Source organism: Anastrepha obliqua, chromosome 4, assembly GCF_027943255.1.
Source record: "Anastrepha obliqua isolate idAnaObli1 chromosome 4, idAnaObli1_1.0, whole genome shotgun sequence".
NCBI lineage: Eukaryota > Metazoa > Arthropoda > Insecta > Diptera > Tephritidae > Anastrepha > Anastrepha obliqua.
In genome coordinates, this window is record NC_072895.1 from 19,855,985 (window position 1) to 19,880,997 (window position 25,013).

A 25,013-nucleotide genomic window follows, 5' to 3' on the forward strand; every position below is an offset into this window, starting at 1 on the left:
TTCTCTCATTTCGCGACGAAACCGTCTCCAAAGTTCCCTGTCTAGCCAGCTCATCAGCCCAGCAGTTTCCCTCTATGACGCTGTGCCCGGGAATCCAAATGAGCCTGATGACACAGTATTCGGATGCAATCGAAGGGAAGCCAGACATTCCCCGACCAATCTCGAACGCACAAACAACGAGCCCAAGGCCCTAATTGCCGATTGGCTATCGGAGTAATGGTTAATGGTTAATGGTTGTAAAGGGTTAAGGAGTAGCCCTTTAGCACTGCGACCATATTGATCTATTGTGGCTATCGGAGTAAATATATACTTCCTTAACGGTAATTACCGAATTAAGCAACCAATCCACCGCTTCCTTAATTGCGGATACCTCCGCTTGGAAAACACTACAGTGGTCCGGGAGCCTAAATTTAAGTTTGATGGGAGGCCTCTTACAGAATACTCCCCCACCAACCCTTCCGTCTAATTTCGAGCCATCCGTGAACATGTTTGCCATGCCTTGTGGGAGAAGCAGGAACCAATGATGCTGACGACCTAACACTACTTCGTTGCACCAACCATTGAACCAAGGTATTATTTATACCTTTAAAATGTATTAAATAGGAAGAGCTTCATAGTGGATTTTAGACGTAGCCGACTCAAAATCAATGAATGTAATGGAAGCTTGGAAGAAATTTTCAATCAAGCACTGCACCGAAAACGCATCTTTGTCACTGAAAGAACTGAAAATATCAACGTTAAATGCGTGTCGGAAGAAAATATGTATGACTCTCTTCAGTTGAAATAGAAAACGTATTCAGTTCTTCAGAAAATGAAATTTGTGGTATAGCAAAACTTGTTAAATCAATCGGATGCGAAGGTTTTATGGACATGGCTGTTGGGGTCGTTCAAGATTTATTTGTTGAAGGAGAAGTGGACGACGCGGATTTGATAGAAATGACATTTGAAGCTATAAAGCAAATCGATTGTGAGGACACTAGCACTGATGAAGATTGTGCAGTTAAATTTAACATTAAAAAAAATAAAAGAAGGCCTAAGCTAAGCTGAAAATCTCCAGTCATTTTTCTTGAATGCATACCCTACTATTGAAATAAGCTCAAAATTCAAAAGGGAGCTGCAAAAATCTCTAGCTCCATACCGAGAAATTTACAATGACCTGATAAGAAGCAGCAAATAAAGTACAATTACAGATTTTTGTATGAGGGAAGAAGATGCAACAACTGTAAATGAAGAAAACACTACTGAAAGTGAAGGCGATATCATTCCACCGAAAAAACGTTCTCGCTTGAATATACTAAGCAGTGATGACGAAGAAATTTATTAAATTAGAGTTGTGCTAAATTTAAATTTTTTTTTTCCTTTTTTGTGCTTTTTTGGTTTTTTGTTGAACGTTCATTTATATTTTTAATAAAAATTATGTTGCTTTTGTAGAATTAAAAAAAATAGTTTTTTTTATAAGTCTTTGGAGCATAGCCCCTCTTTTTTTGTGCTGGTCTACAACACGACATTTTCTGGGAACCTCTCTGAAGTGTTATAGGAGGGTTACCTGTATGTATGTATGTGCATTTGCCCGTAAACATGTGTGTGTGTGTGTGTGTGTGTAAATTTAATGGCATTGCACTTAATTGTTTTAGTGTCGAGTAAAAAGTGACAAAACTCGCATGCGAAATGTGAAAATCGGAAAGATAAGACAAATGAGAAAGACTAACACTAGAATCAATTGAATTCTATAGGGTGGCACACTTAATATCGCAGTGCAATAAATTGAAGAATAACAAAAAAATTGTCAGACGCATAGTATTTTTCTGATAAGTTGTGATAACTAAGATTCTAATTACTAGGAGCGTGACGCCACATTATTGTAACGGGTGATTTTTTAGCTATTATCTTTTCAAACAGTTGGTTCAAACAGCTGACGCACGTTTCGGGTTTTGTTTCACTGTCAAACATCTTCAGTTTGGCCTATAATTTAACCATGAATTGTCTTACAAACGAACAACACTTGCAAATCATTGAATTTTATTATAAAAATGCGTGTTCTGTTAAGAAAGTTTATCGCGCGCTTCCTTCATTTTATGGTCAGTTTAATCGACCAACTGAAGCGGCTATTCGAGCTATTGTGACTAAATTTAGAAACAAATTTACATTATTGGACATCAAACCACCATCACGCTTACGTAGAGTGCGAACTGAAGAATATCGCAGCTGTATCGGCCAGTGTTAATGATGACCATCAATTATCGATTCGTCGCCGTTCGCCGTTCGCAGCAATTGGGCCTCTGCTACTCAATAACGTGGAAAATTTTGCGAAAGGATTTAGGCAACCTGGTGCAAGAATTGTAGCCGAACGACCTACCGCAACGCAGAATTTTTGGTGAATGGGCTCTTGGAAAGTTGGCCGAAGATCCACTTTTTTATCGAAAACTTGTGTTCAGCGACGAAGCTCATTTTTGGATCAATGGGTACGTAAATAAGCAGAATTGTCGATTTTGGAGTGAAGATCAGCCAGAAGAATTGCAAGAGCTACCAATGTATCCAGGAGAGGTCACAGTTTGGTGCGGTTTATGGGCTGGAGCTATCATTGGACCGTACTTCTTCAAAGATGCTGCGAATCGTAACGTAACTGTGAATGGTGAGCGCTACCGTGAAATAATATCCAACTTTTTTTTTGCCCAAAATGCAAGAGCTTGACTTGCATGACATGTGGTTTCAGCAAGACGGTGCCACATGCCACACAGCACGCGTAACAATGGACTTGTTGAGAGGCGAGTTCGGTGAACATTTTATTTCACGTTCGGTACCTGTCAATTGGCCACCCAGATCGTGCGATACAACGCCTTTAGATAATTTTTTGTGGGGCTATGTTAAAGCGGATGTCTATTCAGACAAGCCTGCTTCAATTAACGCATTGGAAGAACACATTAAAGCATTTATATGTGAGATACCGGCCGAAACATTGTAAAGAGTATGCCAAAATTGTAGAGTATGCCGCTTAGGATTGACCATTTGAAGCGCAGTCGCGGTCAACATTTGCATGAAATAATCTTTTTTTTTATTTCCATTATAAATTACGATCTGTTAATATTAACAATAAGAAATTGGTGTTAGGGCTTGGAATTAAAATGTCCCTTCTCGTTGAAAGAGAACATTATTGTCTTTGGTGGTATTTAGTTACAATTTTACTAAAACATAGTTTTCTATAATTTTATATTATTATATTTGTAGTGTATCAATAGAGGAAAACAACCAGCTCGTTCTCAGTTCAAATAACAACTGTTTTTAGTTTATTAATATTGACTCTTATTTCAATGATTACTAATAAGGTGAATATGTATGTATGTATATAAAGAGAGTGAGAGTGATTGTTATAGATAAATTATGTTATTTACATTGATATGCATTTATACAATGTTATTTAGGCTAGCTGTAAATATCAATACTCTATAATATTTTATTTTATATTACAGTACGAGCAAGATCTGTTGGTGTTTTGCGCTTTAATCTTCTTGGTTTAAGTTCCATTTCCGGCATCAGTCTCATCTCATGGCTTTTGTGCTCTAATAGTCGGAAGATGTCCTTACTGTTGCTTCTTTTTACTGCTTCAGGGACAGTGTCTATGCCGAGGTCGCGGTGAATATCGTCATTTTTTATGTACCAATTTGCGTTTGTGATTATCCTTAGCATCTTACATTGACTTCTCTGAATGATTTGTAGATTTCATTTACTGGCAGTCCCCCAAATTTCTAGTCCGTAGGTCCATGTCGGTATGATTATTGATTTGTATATCATTTGTTTATTAAATAAGCTTAGGGTTGATTGTTTTCCTAGTATCCAGTAGAGTTGTGGGAATTTGTTTTTCATCTTGTTTCTCTTGTTCAGTATTTGTTTTTTCTATGTTAGTTTTGAGTCAATCGTTATGCCTAAATATTTTGCACTTGAGTGTAGTTTTATGTCTTCTCCGTTAATTTGGAGTGGATGTCTTGCAGTTTTTCTCTTGGCGTATATTAAATGTTGTGTTTTGTCTTTATTGACCTCAATGCCCCATTGTATCGTAGCTGATAGCATATCTTCCAGTTGTTAGCTGACATTAAAACTGTGTCGTCTGCAAATGTAGCTATCATTGATCCTCGAGTAGTTGGCGTTGGTATATCTGCTGTGCATACTAAGTATTGTATGGGGCCCAGTACGAGGGTGGTACTCTTGCAGACGCCGTCAAGATAACGGAGCACTCATAGTCATATTTTATGAAGAAGTGTCTATCAGTCATGTCGCTTTTAAGGATATTAAATATGTTAAGTGGTAAAAGGTTTTTTAGCTTATATAGACGACCTTTGTGCCATACTCTGTCAAAAGCTTTCGCGATGTCCAAATACGCGGCAATGCAATATTTCCTCTTATCGAAGTCGTCTGTAATTTTGTTTACTACTCTGTGAATCTGTTGCACAGTTGAATGTTGTTTTCGGAAACCGAACTGGTGTGAAGGGATAGCGTCTTTTTGTTTTAGAATCGGGTCAATTCTGTCAAGCAATATTCTCTCAAACAATTTAGAGAGGATGGGAAGCAAGCTAATTGGTCTATACGAGCTAGCAACAGTGGCGTTCTTGTTTGGCTTGGGGATCGCAATAACTTGTGCAACTTTCCATGCTTTTGGGAAGTATTGTAACCTAATTATTCCGTTGAAGAGTTCCTTTAGTATTTTTACATTTATTTGGTCATATCCCGGTGTCTTTTTGACTTTAAGTTTCTTTATATAATATAAAGTTGTCAAAAAAGTCTTGCGGTATTTTTATTGAATTTTCAATTGTTCATAAAATTGTTTATAATAATGCGATTTAAGTCAAATATGCGCCGTTTTGTTCGATGACGAGTTCCCAATGAGATGCCAACTTCATAATGCCCCTCTTATAGAAGCTCGGTTCCCTATTGTCAAAAAACTCGGAGAGCCAATTTTCACAGGACTCTCTTGTGGACAACTTCCGACTACCAAGCTCGTTCGCCATGGACAGAAATAGGTGGTAATCACTTGGTGCGAGATCCGGACTATACGGTGGATGCAAAAGAACCTCCCATCCGAGCTCCCGGAGCTTCTGGCGCGTCACCAAAAATGTGTGTGGCCTGGCGTTGTCCTGATGGAAGACAATTCGGCATCTGTTGATCAAAGATGGCATCTTCTGCATGAGTGCTGCATTCAAACGGTCCAGTTGTTGGCAGTACAGTATGAGTGGTCTGATGATACGTCAGCGCATGATTTTATTGCAATGTTTTCATGAGTCAGGTTTTTCGTAATACAGAAGTCGATTAAGTCAGGAAGTTTTTTAATGTCAGTTGGCCAATACGTCGGTCCTCCTGTGCTTAATATGCTGTTGTTATTTACCTTAATGACCTCATATAGGTGTCTTCCTTTCGTGGTGGTTATCCTAGATCCCCATGTTACGTGCTAGGCATTGTAGTCTCCCCCTGCTAGGTATCGATTTCCAAAGGATAATCAAGGTATTGGTGTTTTGTATTATTATACTTGAGTGGACAATAAACAGCTTATATTATATATTTATTGGGCCAGTCAAAGTGTTGATGCAGACTGTAGTCGCCTGTATATGTTCTGCTTTATAGCCATCCATTTCTACGCATTATTGGAAATAATCTTCAAACATTAAATTATATGGACTGTACTATCGATTTAAATACAAATTTCACGCATTTTTCTGAATTTTTCGTGTTTTTTTTTTTAATTTTCCTATAGCTCTTAAAAAATCGCCTTTTATATATTCCATCCATGTGTGGAACAACATCAAATCATCAAATTAAAAAATTTGCCGATTGGTGTCCCACCCTCCATGCGTTTTATTTTTAATTATTTTTTTGTTGGAAAATTTCGTCACTTCCTTACACCCTCCACAAATGTATAAAACGAATACGCAGCCTTTAAAGTTGCCAGAAATGCGCCCAAATGTTTTGGAATGATACCAGCTGCGTAAGCCATCGTAATTTTCATGCTACGCGCAGCGAAAATGCACATCAAACGTCGATATAACCGACTCTGTTCGACCCAATTGCTGGCATAGGCGTGCTGACGCAAGTCGTCCATCGAATTGGCGCAAACCGTGCCATAGTAGCAGGTGGGAAAAATCTGCAACTGCAAAGCCAACAAGTACATGCAATACAAAAGCCTATCTGAGGCATTGCGCGCGTAGAATACAAGAGATATCACAGTGAAGCAGTCTTGGAAGGCGGTCACTGCATATTGCACAAATACCGGCACGGATATGATTTCTTGTAGCGTTGCATGCAATCTGAGCGATAGAAAGAAGTGAAAAAATTTTATAGGTCTAGCAAATTATGTACTTCCCTCACAATAGCTTACGCACCTATGCAAATGCTGATGATCACCAATGCAGCGCTGCAATTCCAAGACATTCGCCCACTCATCTTTACTCTTGTGGCCAATTCTAGCTAAACGCACGCCCAGCAAACGCGTATGGCTCGATAGTACACACAAAGCAATCGCCGGGAAAGAGTCATTCGCCATACTCTGCAATAGGTCACAAGTTAGCAACAACAATTCCAAAGTAACTACACCAACATAACGCAGCGTCGATGCGCGCCAATCAAATGGCAATGCAACAGCAAAGGCTAGGCCACGTTCGCCAATCGACGATATGAATGAAATAATTGTAACTATGAAGAAAAACACGCACACGCTGCGGAATACGTTCAATAACACATTAGTGTTTCGCGTTATAGCCGCAAAATAATTGCGATCCTCTGCTAGCTGAATACGTTCATCCAAAACATTAAAAAGTTGTTCTACTTGCCGTACTGACCGCAGGCTTCGCTGGTAGCTTACGTATTTGGCACTGCAAGCGAATGCTCCGGCGCAAATTGGCAGCGCTTGCAGTAAATCCTTTGAGTTGGTGCTATTGCAGAGGGCAAGAAGTATGGTGCCTGGATAGACCACAATGATGAGTGTATTAATGCCGGTACTGTATAGGCGATAGAGCAGCGGGTAGCGTACGGGTGTGCGAACACACCCTAGCAGCAGCCATAGCCGCCAATGTGCGCGGAAGAACTGACGACGACTGTTTACAGGTGACTGACTCATTCGAAAAAATTTTGTATTAAACGCTTTTCTATATTATGTGCAAAAAAAAAACCGATGCGGCTAACTGGTCACATCAGTCGAGCCGGAATTGTGGTAATAAGTTAATGGAATTAAATAAAAGCTTATTTATTTGGACGTGTAACTATGCACGTGTGAGTGTGTGCGAGGTGGTGCAACACTTACATTATTAAATATTTACAAAAGCCACTAATTTTATTATTATGGGAAATTTATTTCAATTTAAATTGGATTAAATACCAAGCAAATGTACAGTGGTCACACAATCTATTCGAGTGAGTGTAAGTGTACAGTTTATAAAAATATACACCTTATACAGGGTCCGGAATTAAAAATGCTATAAAAATGAAACTACTCAATATTTTTCCAAACTGTTTTTTTATTTTGAAGTACAATCCTTCCGGTTAATGATGAAACACAACTTCATTTATATGGCTGCCTCGGCTAGCCATGCACCATCATATACGATCGGTCCAATTTTTCAACACATTTTCGATTGTATGCGGCTGTATTTCAGCTATGACATGGTGTATGTTGGTCTTCAGGGCATCAATTGATGTTGGTTTGTTGGCATAACACTGATCTTTGACGGCTCCCCAAAGATAATAATCCAACGGCGTCAAATCGCAGCTCCGAGGCGGCGATATCAGAATTTCGGCTGATAATGCGATCTTCGAAGACAGTGCGCAAAAGATTGATCGTAGCATTCGCTGTGTGGCAAGTAGCGCCATCTTGTTGGAACCAAATGCCACCAATATCCATCGTTCAACATGGCCCGGTAACGCTCTCTATTGACGGTTACGGCCACTCCTCGCTCATTTTCGAAGAAAAATGGACCAATGATGCCTCTCGACCAAAATCCGCACCAAACAGTGACTCGTTGTGAATGCATCGGCTTTTCTTCGAGTGCGTGCGGGTTTTCTGAGCCCCAAATACGGCAATTTTCCTTGTTAGCATACCCGCCGAGATGGAAATGAGCTTCATCCGAAAAGATGATTTTTCGGTAAAAGTCTTCATCTTCTTCAAGTCGATTCCAAGCCCATGAAGCGAAGCGAAAACGCATTGGGTGGTCGGTTTGCTTCAGCTGCCGAACCAATTGGACTTTGTACGGCGGCATACCAAGGTCTTTACGCAAAATTCGTCTCAATGATGTCTCCGAAATGTCCAATTGTTGAGAACGACGGTGAACTGATGTTCCTGGTGATTCAATATTTTCGGGTGTACGCACGGTTTTTGGTCGGTCACGCGTTGGTTTGTCAATAAGCAACCCAGTTTCTCTTACTTTTTTCGCAAAGTAACGCACATACGCTTCATTCGGTACTTTTATTCTTTCCATTGCCGTACGTAATTTTCGTACACATTCCGCAACATTACCATGATTTTCAAAGTAATGTCGCAATATTTCTTAGCGTTCTTTGAGCGTATACACAACCATTTTCGTTCAGCGGAAGAATAAAACTAATTTTCTGTCAAATCAGATGACAGCTAAGTGTTACCATTCTTCAAACAATACCTAGTTCAAATCTGTAACGATAGATGGCGGGCCCTGTACTTAGCACGATGTATACAAACGAACCAAATTTTGATATATTCGTAAAGAATTTATTCAATACTTAAGGAACAAAAACTTTCAATTTCATTTCTGGAATCAGAGAACTTAAGGGGGGAGCCTGCTTTAGAGGCTTAAAAAAATCGATTTTTTTGCATAAATGTCTTCCCAAACTATCCAAGAATGTGTCCTCAAAATTTCAGAACCAAATTCAAAATATTTTTGGAGTTACAGAAGAAATTGTGAGCAAGCGTCGAGCAGGTATACGAGCGGCCGGATCGCTCGAAGTGCGATTTCTCTGTTTTTTATTTTTGCGATTTCTCCTAATTGGCGGGAAAGATAGGGGAAAAGTTAAACGTCCCATCGAAACAAGATGACATTGATTGTATTTGGAGTTAAATTCTCTTCTAGTTGAACCTAAAAAACTTTAAGAAAGTTATGATTAACCCATTTTTTAAACCATCTAAAGTGAATTTGTTTATCCAAAAAAATGAATTGTTTTTTAATTAGCGAAAAATTGTTGAATTTCTCACTTTTTGTTTAATTTTTTTGGTTTAACTAGAAGCTATACTATACTAAAAGAAAATTTTTTTTGGGTTTTTGGCTTGTGATGAAAATTGCGACCTGCATCTTTCCCGCCGCACGACACATGCACACTCGAGGCGCATCGGCAAAATGCTTGTACCAGGCATAATATGACATATATTTTAATGAAAAAATTTTAGAAGACTGTTGAAATATATAACAATAAAACCAGAAAGTTTTGTTTTAATCGAATATTTCTTTCCTTCCCAAAAAAGTCCACGAAAAAATCGATTTTTTGAAGCCTATAAAGCAGGCTCCCCCCTTAAGACAATAACGAAACAAGGCACAATTCTATGCAAAAATATTATTCGTACATAGCCATATAAAGAATATTTTATGAAGAAAATAATAATAAAACGAGTATTTAGTACTTTGTTGGGCCGCGTTTAGCTTTAATAACTGCTTTTAAACGTCATTGCATACTTTTTACCTATAACTTGGTTTCATTAACTGCAATTTTCTCCCACTCAACACGTCTTTAATGACGCCTTTGATGTTATTTTGTGCTTTCTGATTCTCCTTTCTAAGAGCTCCCAAACAAGCTCAATTCAGTTCGGATCCGTTGATTGAGGTGGAGTTGTAAGCTGCTTACAGTGGTAAATAAACCATTCTTACACGAGATAAGATGAGTGTTGTGGGTCATTGTCTTGTTGGAACAAGAACTCTCTATTATCCTATAATGCAAATTATTCTTCAAAATGTTTAAATACAGATGTTTGTCCATTTTATCATCAATAAAAACCATTTTTCCTACTCCAGATGCAACTATGCACCCCCAAACTATTGCATTTCCTCCTCCATGCTTAACGATAGGAATACGATTTTTTTTATTATGTTCTGCATTTTCCTTTCGCCAAACTTTTGGAGGCCCATCTGATCCGGAAACATTAAATTTCGACTCATCACTGAATCTGACGTTTTCCCAAAAATAAATTGGCTCAGTTACAGTGCCGCTCAACTGAATAGGTTTGAAAACTATTTCTTCTATTTTTTCTTCTCTCTTTGTTCCTATGGCATTTTTTCCTTCTTTCTTTTTTGTTTTGAATATTCATTTTTTTACTCATAATATGTATGATAAGAAAATGTAACGGGTTCTACGCAACGGTAAATCAGAATTTTGCTTTCATCGTGAAATTCGCTAAATGTGTGGTCTATTTTTGGCTCATCTGATTAGGTTTGACAACTTTGACTTCACTTTTTGATTGACTGCGTGATTGAAAACATATAATTTCTTTGGTCTACTTAAATTTAAAGTAATTGCTACCATTTTTTTTAATATGGATCGGGGAAAATCTTTTACCGATTTGAAAAAGTCAAATTAAGGGCTTTATTGAATCTGACCTAAAACATAATAAAATAGCAAACAGGATTGGTCGAAGCCCTAACGTGGTAAGCAATTTTGTTCGTAAGGAAGCCGATTACCGGAAAAAAATGAAAGGAGGAAAAAAATATGCTACAACGGCATCAGAGAGGCGACTAATCCTTCGAACTGCTTCGAATTCCCACCTCTCTGCCAGTAAAATCAGGGATGAATGCGGTGTAAATGCTAGTTTGGCAACGGTAAAACGAGTTATTCGGAGTGCCAAACGCTTAAAGAGATTAAAAATAAAAAAATAAACCTCCTCTCAAGGAAGCGCGACTTCGATTTGCGCGGGATCACTTGACATGGAACAAGGAGTGGAAGGCTGTGATTTTCTCCGAGGAAAAAAAGTTCAATCTCGACGGACTGGATGGCTACAACTATTATTTTCAGGATCTGCGAAAAGAGGAATGCTTTTTGAGTCGTCAGCACTCCTATACAGGAGGCGTAATGGTTTGCGGAGCCATATCGTTTTATGGAACTTGCGAGCTGCAGTTTGTTTCATCAAATATGAGTGCAAATGTCTACAAGACTGTGCTCCAAAAGGCTTTTCCCCACTTTTCCGAAATTTTTGGACTTATTCAATGGACATACCAACAAGACAACGCCCCCATCCATACAGCCCGGGTTACAAAACAGTGGATTAAGGACCAGAATGTCAACTTGCTCGAGTGGCCGATATACTCCCCAGACATAAATATTATCGAGAACATTTGGGGACTTTTATCCAGGAGAGTGTATGAAGGGGGAAGACAATTTCAAGAGTCGGCGACTCTGGTTGAAGCTGCAACGTTTTGGGTATTTTCGTTCCGCGAGAGAGAAAAAAGATGTCACGTAGAGGAAAAGGAGAGAGAGAGCTATACCTTATATATATGTCTTGGTTACACTTAGGCTATTTTTCCTGAGTTTTTCCATGTGGTTGCTAATTTCTAGTGAGAAATAACACTGCCCACTTTTTGGCGCTTGTTTGTGGATGCAAAATTGTTGGAAATATATTCTTGGTGCCTATTTTTTGGGGCGTTTTTTGGTCCCAATTTTTTGGCGTCTTTTTTGTTTTGTAAATTTATTTAGATATATAATATATTCTTTCTCTCTCTCTCTCTCATTCTCTCTCGAGTCTCTCCCTCTCTATTTTTCTGCCTTGATATTTTCACTTCTGTTATGTGTAAAACGCTCACTTTTTTTGTTTTACTCGTTGCTTTTGTATTTTATATTTTTTTAGTTTTATAATTTCTATTTTTTATTCGTTGATAATATTGACTTTTAGATAACGGTTTTAGGTTCCTTACACGAAACGCATTTCCGATACCCGAAGGAGAAAAAGTCTCAATAGTAAAGAGTGTTCGAGTTTTTACATTGGCTTAAAAATAAGGTTTCGGATTTGAATATTTTTGTAATATATTTTTTTTTCCAAAAACGAGTTTACTAAAAGAAGGCAATTAAAAAATTTTTTAAAATTGTAAAATTTTAAGAAACCTATTTTTCCTTACCTGTTACCCAGTACTTTAAAAATGACATCTTCAGTGGACTAAAGTGAGAAAAATATGTAAACAAATACTTCTATTTTGAATATTGACGCAGACCTTCGCCTAATTGTAATCGCCATTGCTTGGCAATGGGGCAACTATTACAAAAAAATAAAAAATCTCTCATTTGATGTTTCATACCCACAATGGGCTTCGAACTCGGGTAGTGCTGTATAATAACACACACAAATTCAGTCGACTGTGGCGGCCGGTATCTCATAAAATAATTAAGAAATTAATAATAGGGCGCCTATTTGCTTTGCGGAAGCTAAGTAATTATTTCAAAGGGAATAAAAATATGAAGGCATCCAAGGCTTTCTCATTTCCTTACTCCGTGTCACGAGTCGTTATATGCCATGTAATTAATCCAATTTACTAATTAAAAGGGTTTATTAATACAATTTTTCCGCATTTGGGAAGCTTATCATATGTAGCAGCTCAAGTGATATCTACTCACCACTTTCACATAGCTTTTTTTAACAAAATTAATGCATGAGTAAAATCTGAGGAAAAAAGTAAATCTGAAAGTGGAAACGACCCCTTCGAGCCTTTTGATATCAAACGATGTTGCAGAGAGCGAAACTCCCAATTGCGTGAATTCTTTAATTCGGATTGGGGAAAATATTATTTGCACACTTTGTAACTTTGAACTCTTGAAGTATATTCTTCAGCGGCCATTTTAGTTTTTAAAGAAAACATTGCTGGCCTAGGTCGAAGAGATTGGTAGCATTTACTCGACCCGTTTTTTGAAGGCTGACAACTCTGTCAGCGAACCTCTTGTGGCCAAAAATTTTTTTTATTTTTTAATAATTGTTCAAAAAATAAAATGTTGAAACAAAAATAAAAAATCTTTTTTAGTTTCCGTTGTACGAGCTTTTAAAGAAACACCAAAAAACACCATTTCAAATGCGACGAGGGCCTTAAGGCACCTTTCTGGTCTATAATTTCGAAAAAATCGATTTTTTTCATGTTATGACAGTTTATACTTTCGAAAATATACTTGTAAATTTTTATATTGAAATTCGTTGTAGTTAAGACGTAGGACTGTAACTTAAAACGATATCGGTTTGGAGTACGACGCCTAGGTAAGGCGTTTTTCAATAGGTGCGCTTCAACTTTTTTCCGATAGGGAGGGCGAACGACGCAATATTTTTTCTTTTTCGCTTGTCATTTGTAAATTTCATTAGTATACATTTCATCATGGAACGCTACACACTTGAGCAACGCGTTAAAGTTATTCAGGCTTATTATGAAAACGGGCGTTCAAATCAAAATGCATATCGCGCACTTCATCTTCAGTGAGGACGCACATTTTCACCTCAGTGGATTCGTCAATAAGCAGAATTTCCGCATTTGGGCGAAAGATAATCCAAGAGAGATTGCCGAAAAACCAATGTACCCACAAAGAGTGACTGTTTGGTGCGGTTTACATGCCGGTGGCGTAATTGGCCCATATTTTTTCGTTGACGAGAACGATCGCCACGTTACTGTGAATGGAAATCGATACCGCGACATGATAAACGATTATTTTTGGCCGCAATTGAATGGTATGGACTTAGACGACATGTGGTTTCAACAGGACGGGGCCATAAGCCACACAGCACACGCTACAATTGATTTGTTGAAGAGTAAGTTCGATGAGCGCATTATTTCCAGAAATGGACCGGTCGAATGGCCGCCGCGCTCGTGTGATTTGACGCCTCTAGACTATTTTCTTTGGGGTTATGTGAAGTCATTGGTCTACAGTAACAAGCTGGCGACGGTTTGTGAGCTCAGAGCCAATATTGAACGCGAAATTGCTGGAATTTCGGCCGATTTATGCAAAAGAGTGGTCGAAAATTGTGTTCAACGATTGGACTTCGTAAAACGTGCACGTGATGGTCATGCAAAAGAAATCGAATTTCATACTTAAATGTTTATGTTCAAACTCGATAATAAAAAAAAAATTAGTTAAAAAAGTCAAACCGTTTGTGTTTTATTCAAAAAAGTTCAAAAGTTGAAGCGCTCTTACTGAAAAACGCGCAGGGTCGTTAAGAACTTATAACAGTCGAATTCCTGGAAGATTATTGTGGTAAGTTAGTTAATCCGTATTGTGTTTATTCAGCTTTTCACTTCTCTTCGGATATTCAGGGTCATATAATAGATCTGAAAATAAACGATGGTGTCCTATTTCGTTGGGTCCGTCCCTCATTTCCATTGGTTTAGTGCCTCATTTCTGTTTCGTTCCTTAAGGCAGTTACATCGTGAAGCATTGAGATATGGATCGAAAATTTTTCAAAAGAGGCAAGGATGGCGAAAAAAGAAGCCAAGGATGTTGAAAATCGCAAACTGAGTAAGAAATGATTATTTACTATAATTTTGCACTTGAAATTTTAGCCGTGTTTTTTTCGAAACTATTGTATTTTTTCCGAGTTGGCGTTGGTAATTTCTCAAAAAGTACTGAACCGATTGATTTGAAATTTTAATATGTTATTGAGTAGACTTGTGACTCTCGCGGGCAGCAGAATTATAATTTTATAATCAATTTTTCTATTTTTTTTAAGAGCGATAACGGGAAAAAATCTTATTTTTTTGCTTCTCTAATAAATAAATAAAGTATCTAGAAAAACTGTTTTTTTTGTAAATCTGCTACCCACCATAGCTCGTATCTCCTATTGAATCATCGACCGATCCAAGGGTGACTTTCAGTAATTCGATAGTCGACACTCGTTTGCTCGATACTTCAATTCGATATCGAATGCGCGACGATCCCATTTTGGTTCCTGTATTTCGATATTTGTACTATCGTTTTCATATTTTAGGAAGTGTTTGAAAAGTGGTTTATAGCTGTCAAAAAGTGCATGAAAGAAATAAAAATTAAAAGCAAACATGCACAATTGACGTTATTTTTTAATTTTGGAAGATTTTAATGAAGAAAACTCTTCAATAAATAGAAGGAGAATACGCGATGCGTTCTAATGGAATTGCTCTATTTATAGTAAGATTAATACAAATTTCATTAAGTAGATATCAAAGTATTTCTATTTTACAGCTTCCAAACAAAATACCGACTGACCAAGAAGGTTTTTATGTACGTTTTTAGTGAAATAAACCTTCGAGAAGGACTTAGGAGTACATATACATATATCTCCAATTTTGAGGCTAGCTGCAACGCTGGAGATATTAGCAGGTGGCGGTTACCAGTGGCAAACTGGCGGCGCACACACAGCAGCAATCGTCGATGGGGGAAACTCTATGCAACCAATGGATATCTTTTGAAAAAAACTTCCAGCCGTGCAAAGAGTGGTTCCATGAAAAATATAACTTTCCTGGAAGTAAGTAGTGCAATATTAATGAAATTTAAATGTTTTACTATTTTCATTCCTTGCAATTGTTGGTGCCGTAGATGGTACTCATTTAATGCTGTTGAGACCTATTGAGAACGAACATATACATATACTTCAACGGGAAAGGAAAGCATAGTATAAACTCGTCCATAGTACGGAGGGGCTGCGCACGATTCCTTTGTTTGGAAAGCCTGAAATGAGAGGAAAGTAATGGAGCGGCGCTATAATAATGGAGATACAAGTTCGCGGCTATAAGGTGAGTAATTAAATAGGAAAAAATTAAGTGACGGGAATAAATACAGTAGGTTCTGTTTTTATGCGGCTTTTTTTTATGCGGCTTTGAAATAGTGCGGTTTTTTTTTAATTAAAAAATGCATGTCGACCTATCGGGATTGTACATATAAACTAGATTCTAAACTAGCTAAGCAAAAACTCATCACAGATTACATCAGAAATGCTAACCCTACAAGTATGGAACCGACTGCATAACCATCTAGATCAGACGTGTACAGTTCCTAAAGTGACGAAAGTGATTTTACGCCAAATCCTAAACGAATGCGCAACATGTGGGTATTTTCTGATTCTATTTCTGACGTAAATTTATTTTTCGATTCTGACGTTTCTTAAATAAAGATATAATTTTCAAAAATACAATATTTTGTTTGTGCAATTTTATTTAATTATTTCAGATTCATGCGGTTCTTAGCACTTTTGAAACGTATCTATAGTTTTACTATAGAACTGGTAGCTTTTTTTATGCTGTTTTTTTGTATGCTGTTTCTTGCGGAACGTATCTACCGCATAAAAACGGAATCTACTGTATGTATATTTTTAGGGGATTCTCGATACCCTCTTGAGCCATGGCTTATGACCCCGTATCGATTCGCGAAAATGAGACCGACGTAGGCAAATGTATTTTCAACGATATTCATAGTAAGGCTAGAATAATTGTCGAAAGAAGCATTGGCGTATACAAAGGTTCCTGTGTTTATTGAATCAAAGGTAAATATACTAACTTTCATTTCAGGTTTTCCAAGTCTTGCTCTAAGACTTGAATCTTTCTTTTTTTATATTGCACTTCAGTTGCAGTTTGTGTCTCCTTTAGTTGCAGTTTCCTCTTTGCGATTTCATTGCTTTTTCTTGCTTCTCAATTTCTTTTTTTTATTATTGTCATTGAAAAAATTTTTTTGTTTTTTTTTGTTTGTAAATAAAGAATAGGCCTAATGAAAAAAACGATTTTCAATTCATACCAATTGTTTTTCTTCAATTTTCAAAGCCTTAAATTTTCACGTCTCTAGACCCGAAAGGTGCCTTAAAGCCAAGCTATAATTGAAGTTTTTTCCTTTTGACTTGGCGGATATTCTTCTGAAATTTTCCACATTTTTCCAATTAAAAAAAACCTATTTTTATCACTTTTATCTCGGCACGTAACCCGGAATTGATCGCGGGGAAAAATATAACTTTTCGACTAAAGTATACAGCAATTTAATTTTTAAGTATTTAGGTATAAAATTTAAGTGACTAATTGACTTAAATATATGTTTTATAAATCTGAATTGAACATTTAATTCACTACATAAAACTTGAACCCGTTTCTAATATGAACGCTATTAGGAAGCGCATAATTATAAACGCACACACACACACATATAAATGAACACCTTCTTCGATAAAATGCTGTTAAACCATAGACAGGAGCCAATGCCTTCAAAAAAAAAAAAAAAAATTAAAAATGTATGCAAATGTTGACATAAACCAAGTTGTGAGCTTCAATGAACTCTTCCAGCATTAGAAACATTTGAGAAGCCTTCATGTAATTTTTTTGTAGTTTCCTCGCTTTTGAAGCAACTATAAACTTTCAATTTGAAAATTGCATTAGGCACAAGAAATTGCATCCATTTAATTAATAATGGAAGAGGAGAATGAGGAAAACATGGAGCGATAGTAGTCAAAGCAATGGAATAGTAGGAAAAGCTTTGCTGGTGTAAATTCTAAGAACTTTGCGAAAAAATTTATTTCAATTAGTTTCGACACAACTTCACTTATATACACTGCGTATGTGTTTGTATTTCATTAGGTTGGGTCAATATTTTGACTTGAATAAGTGTTTAGTAAAAAATTAATCATTGTGCGAGTATATAATTTGAAAATTTTCTCAATGAACCACTGCCATTAGGTGGAATATAGATCCACCAACATTTTTGTATTCAATATATTTTTGAAGTGAAACTTCTTAGGCGTCGATGGACGAGCGAGAATGGAGAGTAAAATGTCAAGGCCATGCAACGTTTTGGGCATTTTCGTTCCGCGAGAGAGATAAAAGATATAACGTAGAGGAAACGGAGAGAGAGAGCTATACCTTATATACATCTGAGATACAACTTAGGCTTTTTTCCTGAGTTTTTCTTTGTGGTTGCTAATTTCTAGTGTGAAGTAACACTGCCTTATTTTTTGGCGCTTGTTTATGGTGGAAACTTCTGGGAAATATATTTTTGGTGCCTACTTTTTGGCTTTATATTTCCTTGGTGCCTACTGTTTGGTTCGTTTTTTGGTCCAATTTTTTTGGCATTGTATTTTGGTGCCTACTTTTTGGCGCTTATTTCCGTTTCCTGGCTAGTGCTTGTGCGTACTATAAAGTGCTATCCATTCCGGCGTTGGATTTATTTGTATTGTCTTGCGGTAATTTGTGCCGTTGCTGCGGTCCTGGAATCGCTGCGTTTGTGCGGGTGATAAACGCTCAGAGTAGTGCGCGTTGTTGCCACGGCTTGTGTCCGGCGTTTACCTACACCGGTCGACCCTTCTCCGTGCTTTGTAAATTTTGTCTATTTGTATTCTCAACAAATGTTCTGAATTTATTTAGATATATAGTCTTTCTCTCTCGGGTCTCTCCCTCTTTCTTTGTCTGCCTTGAAAGTTTCACTTCTGTTATGTGTTTTTAATGTGCAGTTAACTACTTGAAATGTTTTTACAATTTACTCGTTTCTTATTTAAACTAACCATTTTTTTTTAGAAAAATATAGTTCGGATTTTTGTATACATCCAACTCGATCTTTGGATTTTAATACAACGTAGTGGTTCTGTAAATTTTAACGTACGGATGCCTTGGGAAGCTTTTCGGAAGAGCTATAATATCACCAAACTGGAGAGGTTGCAAAGGACTGCTTGTATTGGCATCACCGGAGCATCTATAACTGGTCCCAGTACTGTCCTTAATGTCACCGTTTTGCACTTGCTTCCCATCGACTTTTACGTTATTTCCATCCCTGCTCAAAGTGCAATCAGGGTAAAGGTGGTTGGTCTCTGGACGCAATCTCTTAAGCGACATGGTAGCAATTTTAGGCAGTTAACACTATATTTCTCTGAACTGCGTACAGATTTCTCGATCAATAAGCAATAATTCGAGGGTTGTGCCAGGGCAATCTTTCCAAATAGGCAGGATTGGAACGAGAGGAAAAATTCGTCCAAAGCTGTCACCTCCGTCTTCACTGACGGCTCCAAGATGGAATCAGGAGTCAGAGCGGAAGTTTTCTTTATATTAGCGAATTTAACTATTTCCTTAAAACTGCTAAATACCGCTAGTATTTTTCAAGCAAACGTCTTTGCGATCCCGCAGGCTTGCAGAATGCTTATAGATTGCGGGAGCTTGGGCGTGACTATCATTTTTTCCCATAGTCCGCATAAGCCGCGTGCAGGAAACATTTCTCTGATTTGGATTTCAGGACAAAGGAACATAGAGGGAAATGAAATTGGTGATGAGCTTGGCAGTAAGAATTCAACTGAATTGGTCGCAAAGGTCTTTTGCCCAGTAATCGGCATCCCACTGATTGTTGTTAAAGGGAAATTGCACAACTTATTTCTCAGAAAGCGCAGAGCAGTTGGAGCTCGATGCCTTCGTGTGCAGTACGCAAAAAGTTCTGGGGACTCCGCGCCATTAAATTGCTGAACTCGAAGCTGTATTTAACGGTGATTGGATGATCGGCACACACGCGGAAAAGCTAGGATTAGCACTTAGTATCCATTGCAGAAGCTGTGGGGACCTTTCAGAGAAGGAGACTCTTGAGTAGATTCTTTGTAAATGTCCGGGTTTAGCAGCTAGATGATTAAGGTCACGGGGTGCTCGTTTCTTTGACAGTCTGGGGCAGCGCCAACCTAAATTCCATCAATCTTCTCCATTACATCAGCAGCTCTGGTTGGCTGTAGGTATCTGCCTGTTGAAGGTCACAAAATAGTATAAGAGCGGCTCAATGAGAATAATCCAATGCATTCGCGTCTGGTGAATTTGAGAGCTATTGTGTGGACGTTATGAAGTTCGGAGCGTCGTCTTTTAGCCAATGGTGTACTGGAGCTTTGTGAGACGGTGCCGAGCCCTGTTGAAATGTCCATGGTCTGTCACCAAAAATGTTTGTCTGCCACGGCTTCAAAGCAACCTCCAGAATACTTTCCCGATAATATTTTGCATTTACCTTGGCGCCAGGCTCGATGAAAACGATTGAAAAGCGCCCATCTGCGGTTACAGCGCCCCAAACCATTACCTGTGGCCAATCGATGTCTCAAATTCTCGTATGAACGGTTGGTCAAATAAACCCTATCGCTTTGAAAGTTTACGAATTGCGCAATTTGAAAAATTTTCTCATCAGAAAATACAATGTTGGGAAATTTACCGCTTTCGGCCAAGCGAAGCAACTTCTTCGCTCTCTCAAGTCAGACTTCTTGCTGCTTTGATGTGAGCTCATGCGGCGTTTTGATCTTGTAAGGCTTGAGTTTGAGATCATTTTTCAATATGCGGCGGATGCAATGGTCAGATATTTTCAGTTCTTTCGCCATTTGATTGGAACTTCGCGGGGATTTCGCTGAAGTCGCTTCTTCACTTTTCGAACCATTTCACGTGACGTTGCAATCTTTTGATGACCACCTCCATGACGTTTCGCGATGCTACTAGTATCATTGTAACGAGAAATGGTGCGATAAACAAAAACTTGATTTACTTTAAAGTGCGCGAGTTCACGATCAATCGCTGGTTGCGATTTTCCAGCCAAGTATAATGCAATCCGACTATTACGTTTGAAATTCATTACCGATTTTCTTTTTTTGCGTTTACTCTCAGCAAAACGCTTCCGCGCGCTTGTAAGCAATACTTTGGACTGTCATTTATCCAACTAATAGACAGCTGTTGCCCGTGCATCGGCATCAGCTGCGCGAGCGGTTTGTTACACTTCGAATGCCGGACCCTGTAGTATGAGACACCTTAATGTCCACATCTGTACTGCGTTAAAGAAAAGTTAGAAAAATATGCTTCTTGTAACATTTTTATGTTTTACTTATCGCCATTTCTAATCAACGCGATGTACTTCTTTGAAAGCGCATTTCCGTGATAGCAAATGCCAGTGAAAGCTAATCACAATCCTTGCTTGCTCTCTGACAAGCGCGTGCATATCCGGTAAGAGTTTATCTGCAAAAATATAATTACCACCATATTTTCTGAAAATTTCATATTTCTTTTTGTTTTTGCATTTACATTAATATCAATACTACAGCTATTCGTTGCCTCAATCTCTGTCAGCAAGATAAGCAACAGTTTGCAGAAAAACTAACACAAAACTATTCTACTCGTTTATGCATGGCCATGAGTGGGTTTTTAGTATGAAGGAATTCCACTGCTTCATGCCCGGGAGGATTCTCGTGGGAACAATATAGTTTATTTAGTATGGAAGATTCTCGTGGCTACCAAAATGGGGTCGCACAAAGCTGAATATATCGATGGTTTTCGAGAAAAGTGACACAATTCAAAAATACAAAATACTGAGTTGGGTCAGTTTTCTAGATAAGTGACGCGCCAATTCGATCACCTGACAAAACGATACTAACGCCATCTCTCAAAATTGCTTCAAGATTCGCTTATGACGCTTTTCCAGATAAAAATACAATATATAAACTCTGTAGTTGATTTTTGCTTTTAACGGCAAACTCCGAATTTTGAGTTAATTTTGAGTTGTGTCGCTTTTTTCGAAAACCATCGATATGTAGAGTATATATTTTCAACTGTATATGTATGTATGTACATATATGTGTAACATATGTGTAACATATGTAGTTTTGGCTATGCAAAATTCATCATAGGGTTGGCAATATTTATTTCGTTTAATTTTTCATTTTTTATTTATTCAAGTCTGTGGTTACAAGAACTCTTCAGACAAGATATAGAAGGAGAGCTGGAACAAAGGTGAGCTATGATGAATAGTGGGACGCTATTCTCGAATGGAAAAGAGATCTCTGCATAGCAAATTTTAAGTTAAGTAGTCTGTAGGTACTATTTAACTCAGTAAGATCTCTCGTGAAAGGGGCAAAGTTCTGATACTTTGATTTGACTGTTTTGACGTTAAATGGATAGTACGAACGTAAAATGTTATGAGGGCCATTGAAGCCAATCTGTTCAAGAGCTTCGGACATTAGAAATCGAACATTAAAGTGTACCTCTTTGGCAAGAGACCTCAGCTTTATTAGCATACCCCGAGCACTGTGGGCTGGTAGTTGATCAGAGAAATAAAGAGGTTGTAGAGCAAATCGAATTAAATTTCATTGTACCCTTTCAATTTTATTTGAATGAGATGCGTGACTTGGATTTTCAACCAAAGAGGCATATACGAGCTTAGATTATTATTAGATAAGATTTCATTTGAGGTTTGCATTTCGGCTTCATACTCTGTTGTGCCCTCTACTCATTACAGTACCCCATCCGGACACGGTTCCCTTATTAAATTTAAGATAGAACTGGGTTAGACTGAACGTATGGGCCTTTCTTCTGGCTTGCATTTGCCGAGATGTCTCAACCTTTTACGCGCCATAGTGCTGCATCCAAGGAGAAGGTCTTAGGTCTAGACTCTAGAGTCTGAGGGAATTTGTTGCGGAATCGTCAAGAATCAGTAGACCCTATAGCAATCCTATGCAGATGATTGCGCAAACATTGGGGAGGGTTATGAGTCTAGCAAGACCCTTTTGATTGTCCCTCCAGTAAGTATAAAGCTTCGCATAGCCCCATACTTTGAGCTTAGAGCAAACTAGGGAGTTAGAGCAAACTAGGGAGTTGTACACAATTTTTCTAGTATAGAGGTTTTGAAAATCCCTCGCATAGCTTCTCAGAAATGTTAAATTGGCAAAAGCCTGATGCAATATCTGATCAACAAGAAACAGCTTCAAAGAGTAAAAACTTACAGCGGTTAAAACAGCTCCAATGTCAGCTCAATTACATAATCACATGCAGAATAAAATATTGGGCAAATGGCCGCCGCGGCCTCGGCGGCACACTTCCACCCGATGGTCCAACTTTTCGATGACGCTGAGGCATAATTGAGGTTCTATGCCGTTAATGTGCCGAATTATCTCATCCTTTAGCTCTTGAATTGTTGCTGGCTTATCGACGTACACCTTTTTTTCTTTCAAATAACCCCAAAGAAAGAAGTACAACGGTGTCAAATCACATGATCTTGGTGGCCAATTGACATCGCCGCGACGTGAGATTATTCGGCCATAAAATTTTTCTCGCAAAAGAGCCATTGTTTCGTTAGCTATGTGACAAGTGACACCGTCCTGTTGAAACCACATATCGTCCATATCCATATCTTCCCATTCGAGCCATAAAAAGTTCGTTATCATCTCACGATAGCGAACACTATTCACAGTAACTACCTGACCGACCTCATTTAGGAAAAAATACGGCTCAATGATGCCGCCTGCCTATAAACCGCACCAAACAATCACTCTTTGTGGGTGTATTTGTTTTTCGGGAATCACTCTTGGATTATCATTCGCCCAAATGCGGCAATTCTGCTAATTGACGAATCCACTGAGGTGAAAATGTGCCTCGTCACTGAAGATGATTTTCTTTGATATGCATTTTGATTTGAACGCCCGTTTTCATAAAAAGCCTGAATAACTTTAACGCATTGCTCGATTGTGTATTTTTCCATGGTTCAAATTGAATTAGTCTGGAATTGACAAACTGTTAAATGAAATGCAGAAAAAATTTAACTTTAAGGTGTAGTTTACATTCAATATCGGCCCTTAAAATTTAACCACCCTTTACAAGCGATTTAATTTTTGAAAGATAAGATTTCAACTAGGACATGAAAATTGAAAGAAAACCTTAAATTTGTCTTTATCTTTATCTTTATCTTTATCTTTATCTTTATCTTTATCTTTATCTTTATCTTTATCTTTATCTTTATCTTTATCTTTATCTTTATCTTTATCTTTATCTTTATCTTTATCTTTATCTTTATCTTTATCTTTATCTTTATCTTTATCTTTATCTTTATCTTTATCTTTATCTTTATCTTTATCTTTATCTTTATCTTTATCTTTATCTTTATCTTTATCTTTATCTTTATCTTTATCTTTATCTTTATCTTTATCTTTATCTTTATCTTTATCTTTATCTTTATCTTTATCTTTATCTTTATCTTTATCTTTATCTTTATCTTTATCTTTATCTTTATCTTTATCTTTATCTTTATCTTTATCTTTATCTTTATCTTTATCTTTATCTTTATCTTTATCTTTATCTTTATCTTTATCTTTATCTTTATCTTTATCTTTATCTTTATCTTTATCTTTATCTTTATCTTTATCTTTATCTTTATCTTTATCTTTATCTTTATCTTTATCTTTATCTTTATCTTTATCTTTATCTTTATCTTTATCTTTATCTTTATCTTTATCTTTATCTTTATCTTTATCTTTATCTTTATCTTTATCTTTATCTTTATCTTTATCTTTATCTTTATCTTTATCTTTATCTTTATCTTTATCTTTATCTTTATCTTTATCTTTATCTTTATCTTTATCTTTATCTTTATCTTTATCTTTATCTTTATCTTTATCTTTATCTTTATCTTTATCTTTATCTTTATCTTTATCTTTATCTTTATCTTTATCTTTATCTTTATCTTTATCTTTATCTTTATCTTTATCTTTATCTTTATCTTTATCTTTATCTTTATCTTTATCTTTATCTTTATCTTTATCTTTATCTTTATCTTTATCTTTATCTTTATCTTTATCTTTATCTTTATCTTTATCTTTATCTTTATCTTTATCTTTATCTTTATCTTTATCTTTATCTTTATCTTTATCTTTATCTTTATCTTTATCTTTATCTTTATCTTTATCTTTATCTTTATCTTTATCTTTATCTTTATCTTTATCTTTATCTTTATCTTTATCTTTATCTTTATCTTTATCTTTATCTTTATCTTTATCTTTATCTTTATCTTTATCTTTATCTTTATCTTTATCTTTATCTTTATCTTTATCTTTATCTTTATCTTTATCTTTATCTTTATCTTTATCTTTATCTTTATCTTTATCTTTATCTTTATCTTTATCTTTATCTTTATCTTTATCTTTATCTTTATCTTTATCTTTATCTTTATCTTTATCTTTATCTTTATCTTTATCTTTATCTTTATCTTTATCTTTATCTTTATCTTTATCTTTATCTTTATCTTTATCTTTATCTTTATCTTTATCTTTATCTTTATCTTTATCTTTATCT

At 36.8% G+C, this 25,013-nt stretch overlaps 1 protein-coding gene across 1 annotated transcript; it reads right to left on the reverse strand.

Moving 5' to 3' along the window:
• Nucleotides 1–5,875: 5,875 nt before the first annotated feature.
• LOC129243554 (odorant receptor 59a-like) lies at nucleotides 5,876–7,099 on the reverse strand. Its single transcript, XM_054880648.1, has 2 exons — nucleotides 6,366–7,099; nucleotides 5,876–6,290 (listed from the first exon to the last, which is right to left on the reverse strand). The coding sequence occupies exons 1-2, from the start codon at nucleotides 7,097–7,099 to the stop codon at nucleotides 5,876–5,878; spliced, it is 1,149 nt and encodes a 382-aa protein (XP_054736623.1).
• Nucleotides 7,100–25,013: the final 17,914 nt, after the last annotated feature.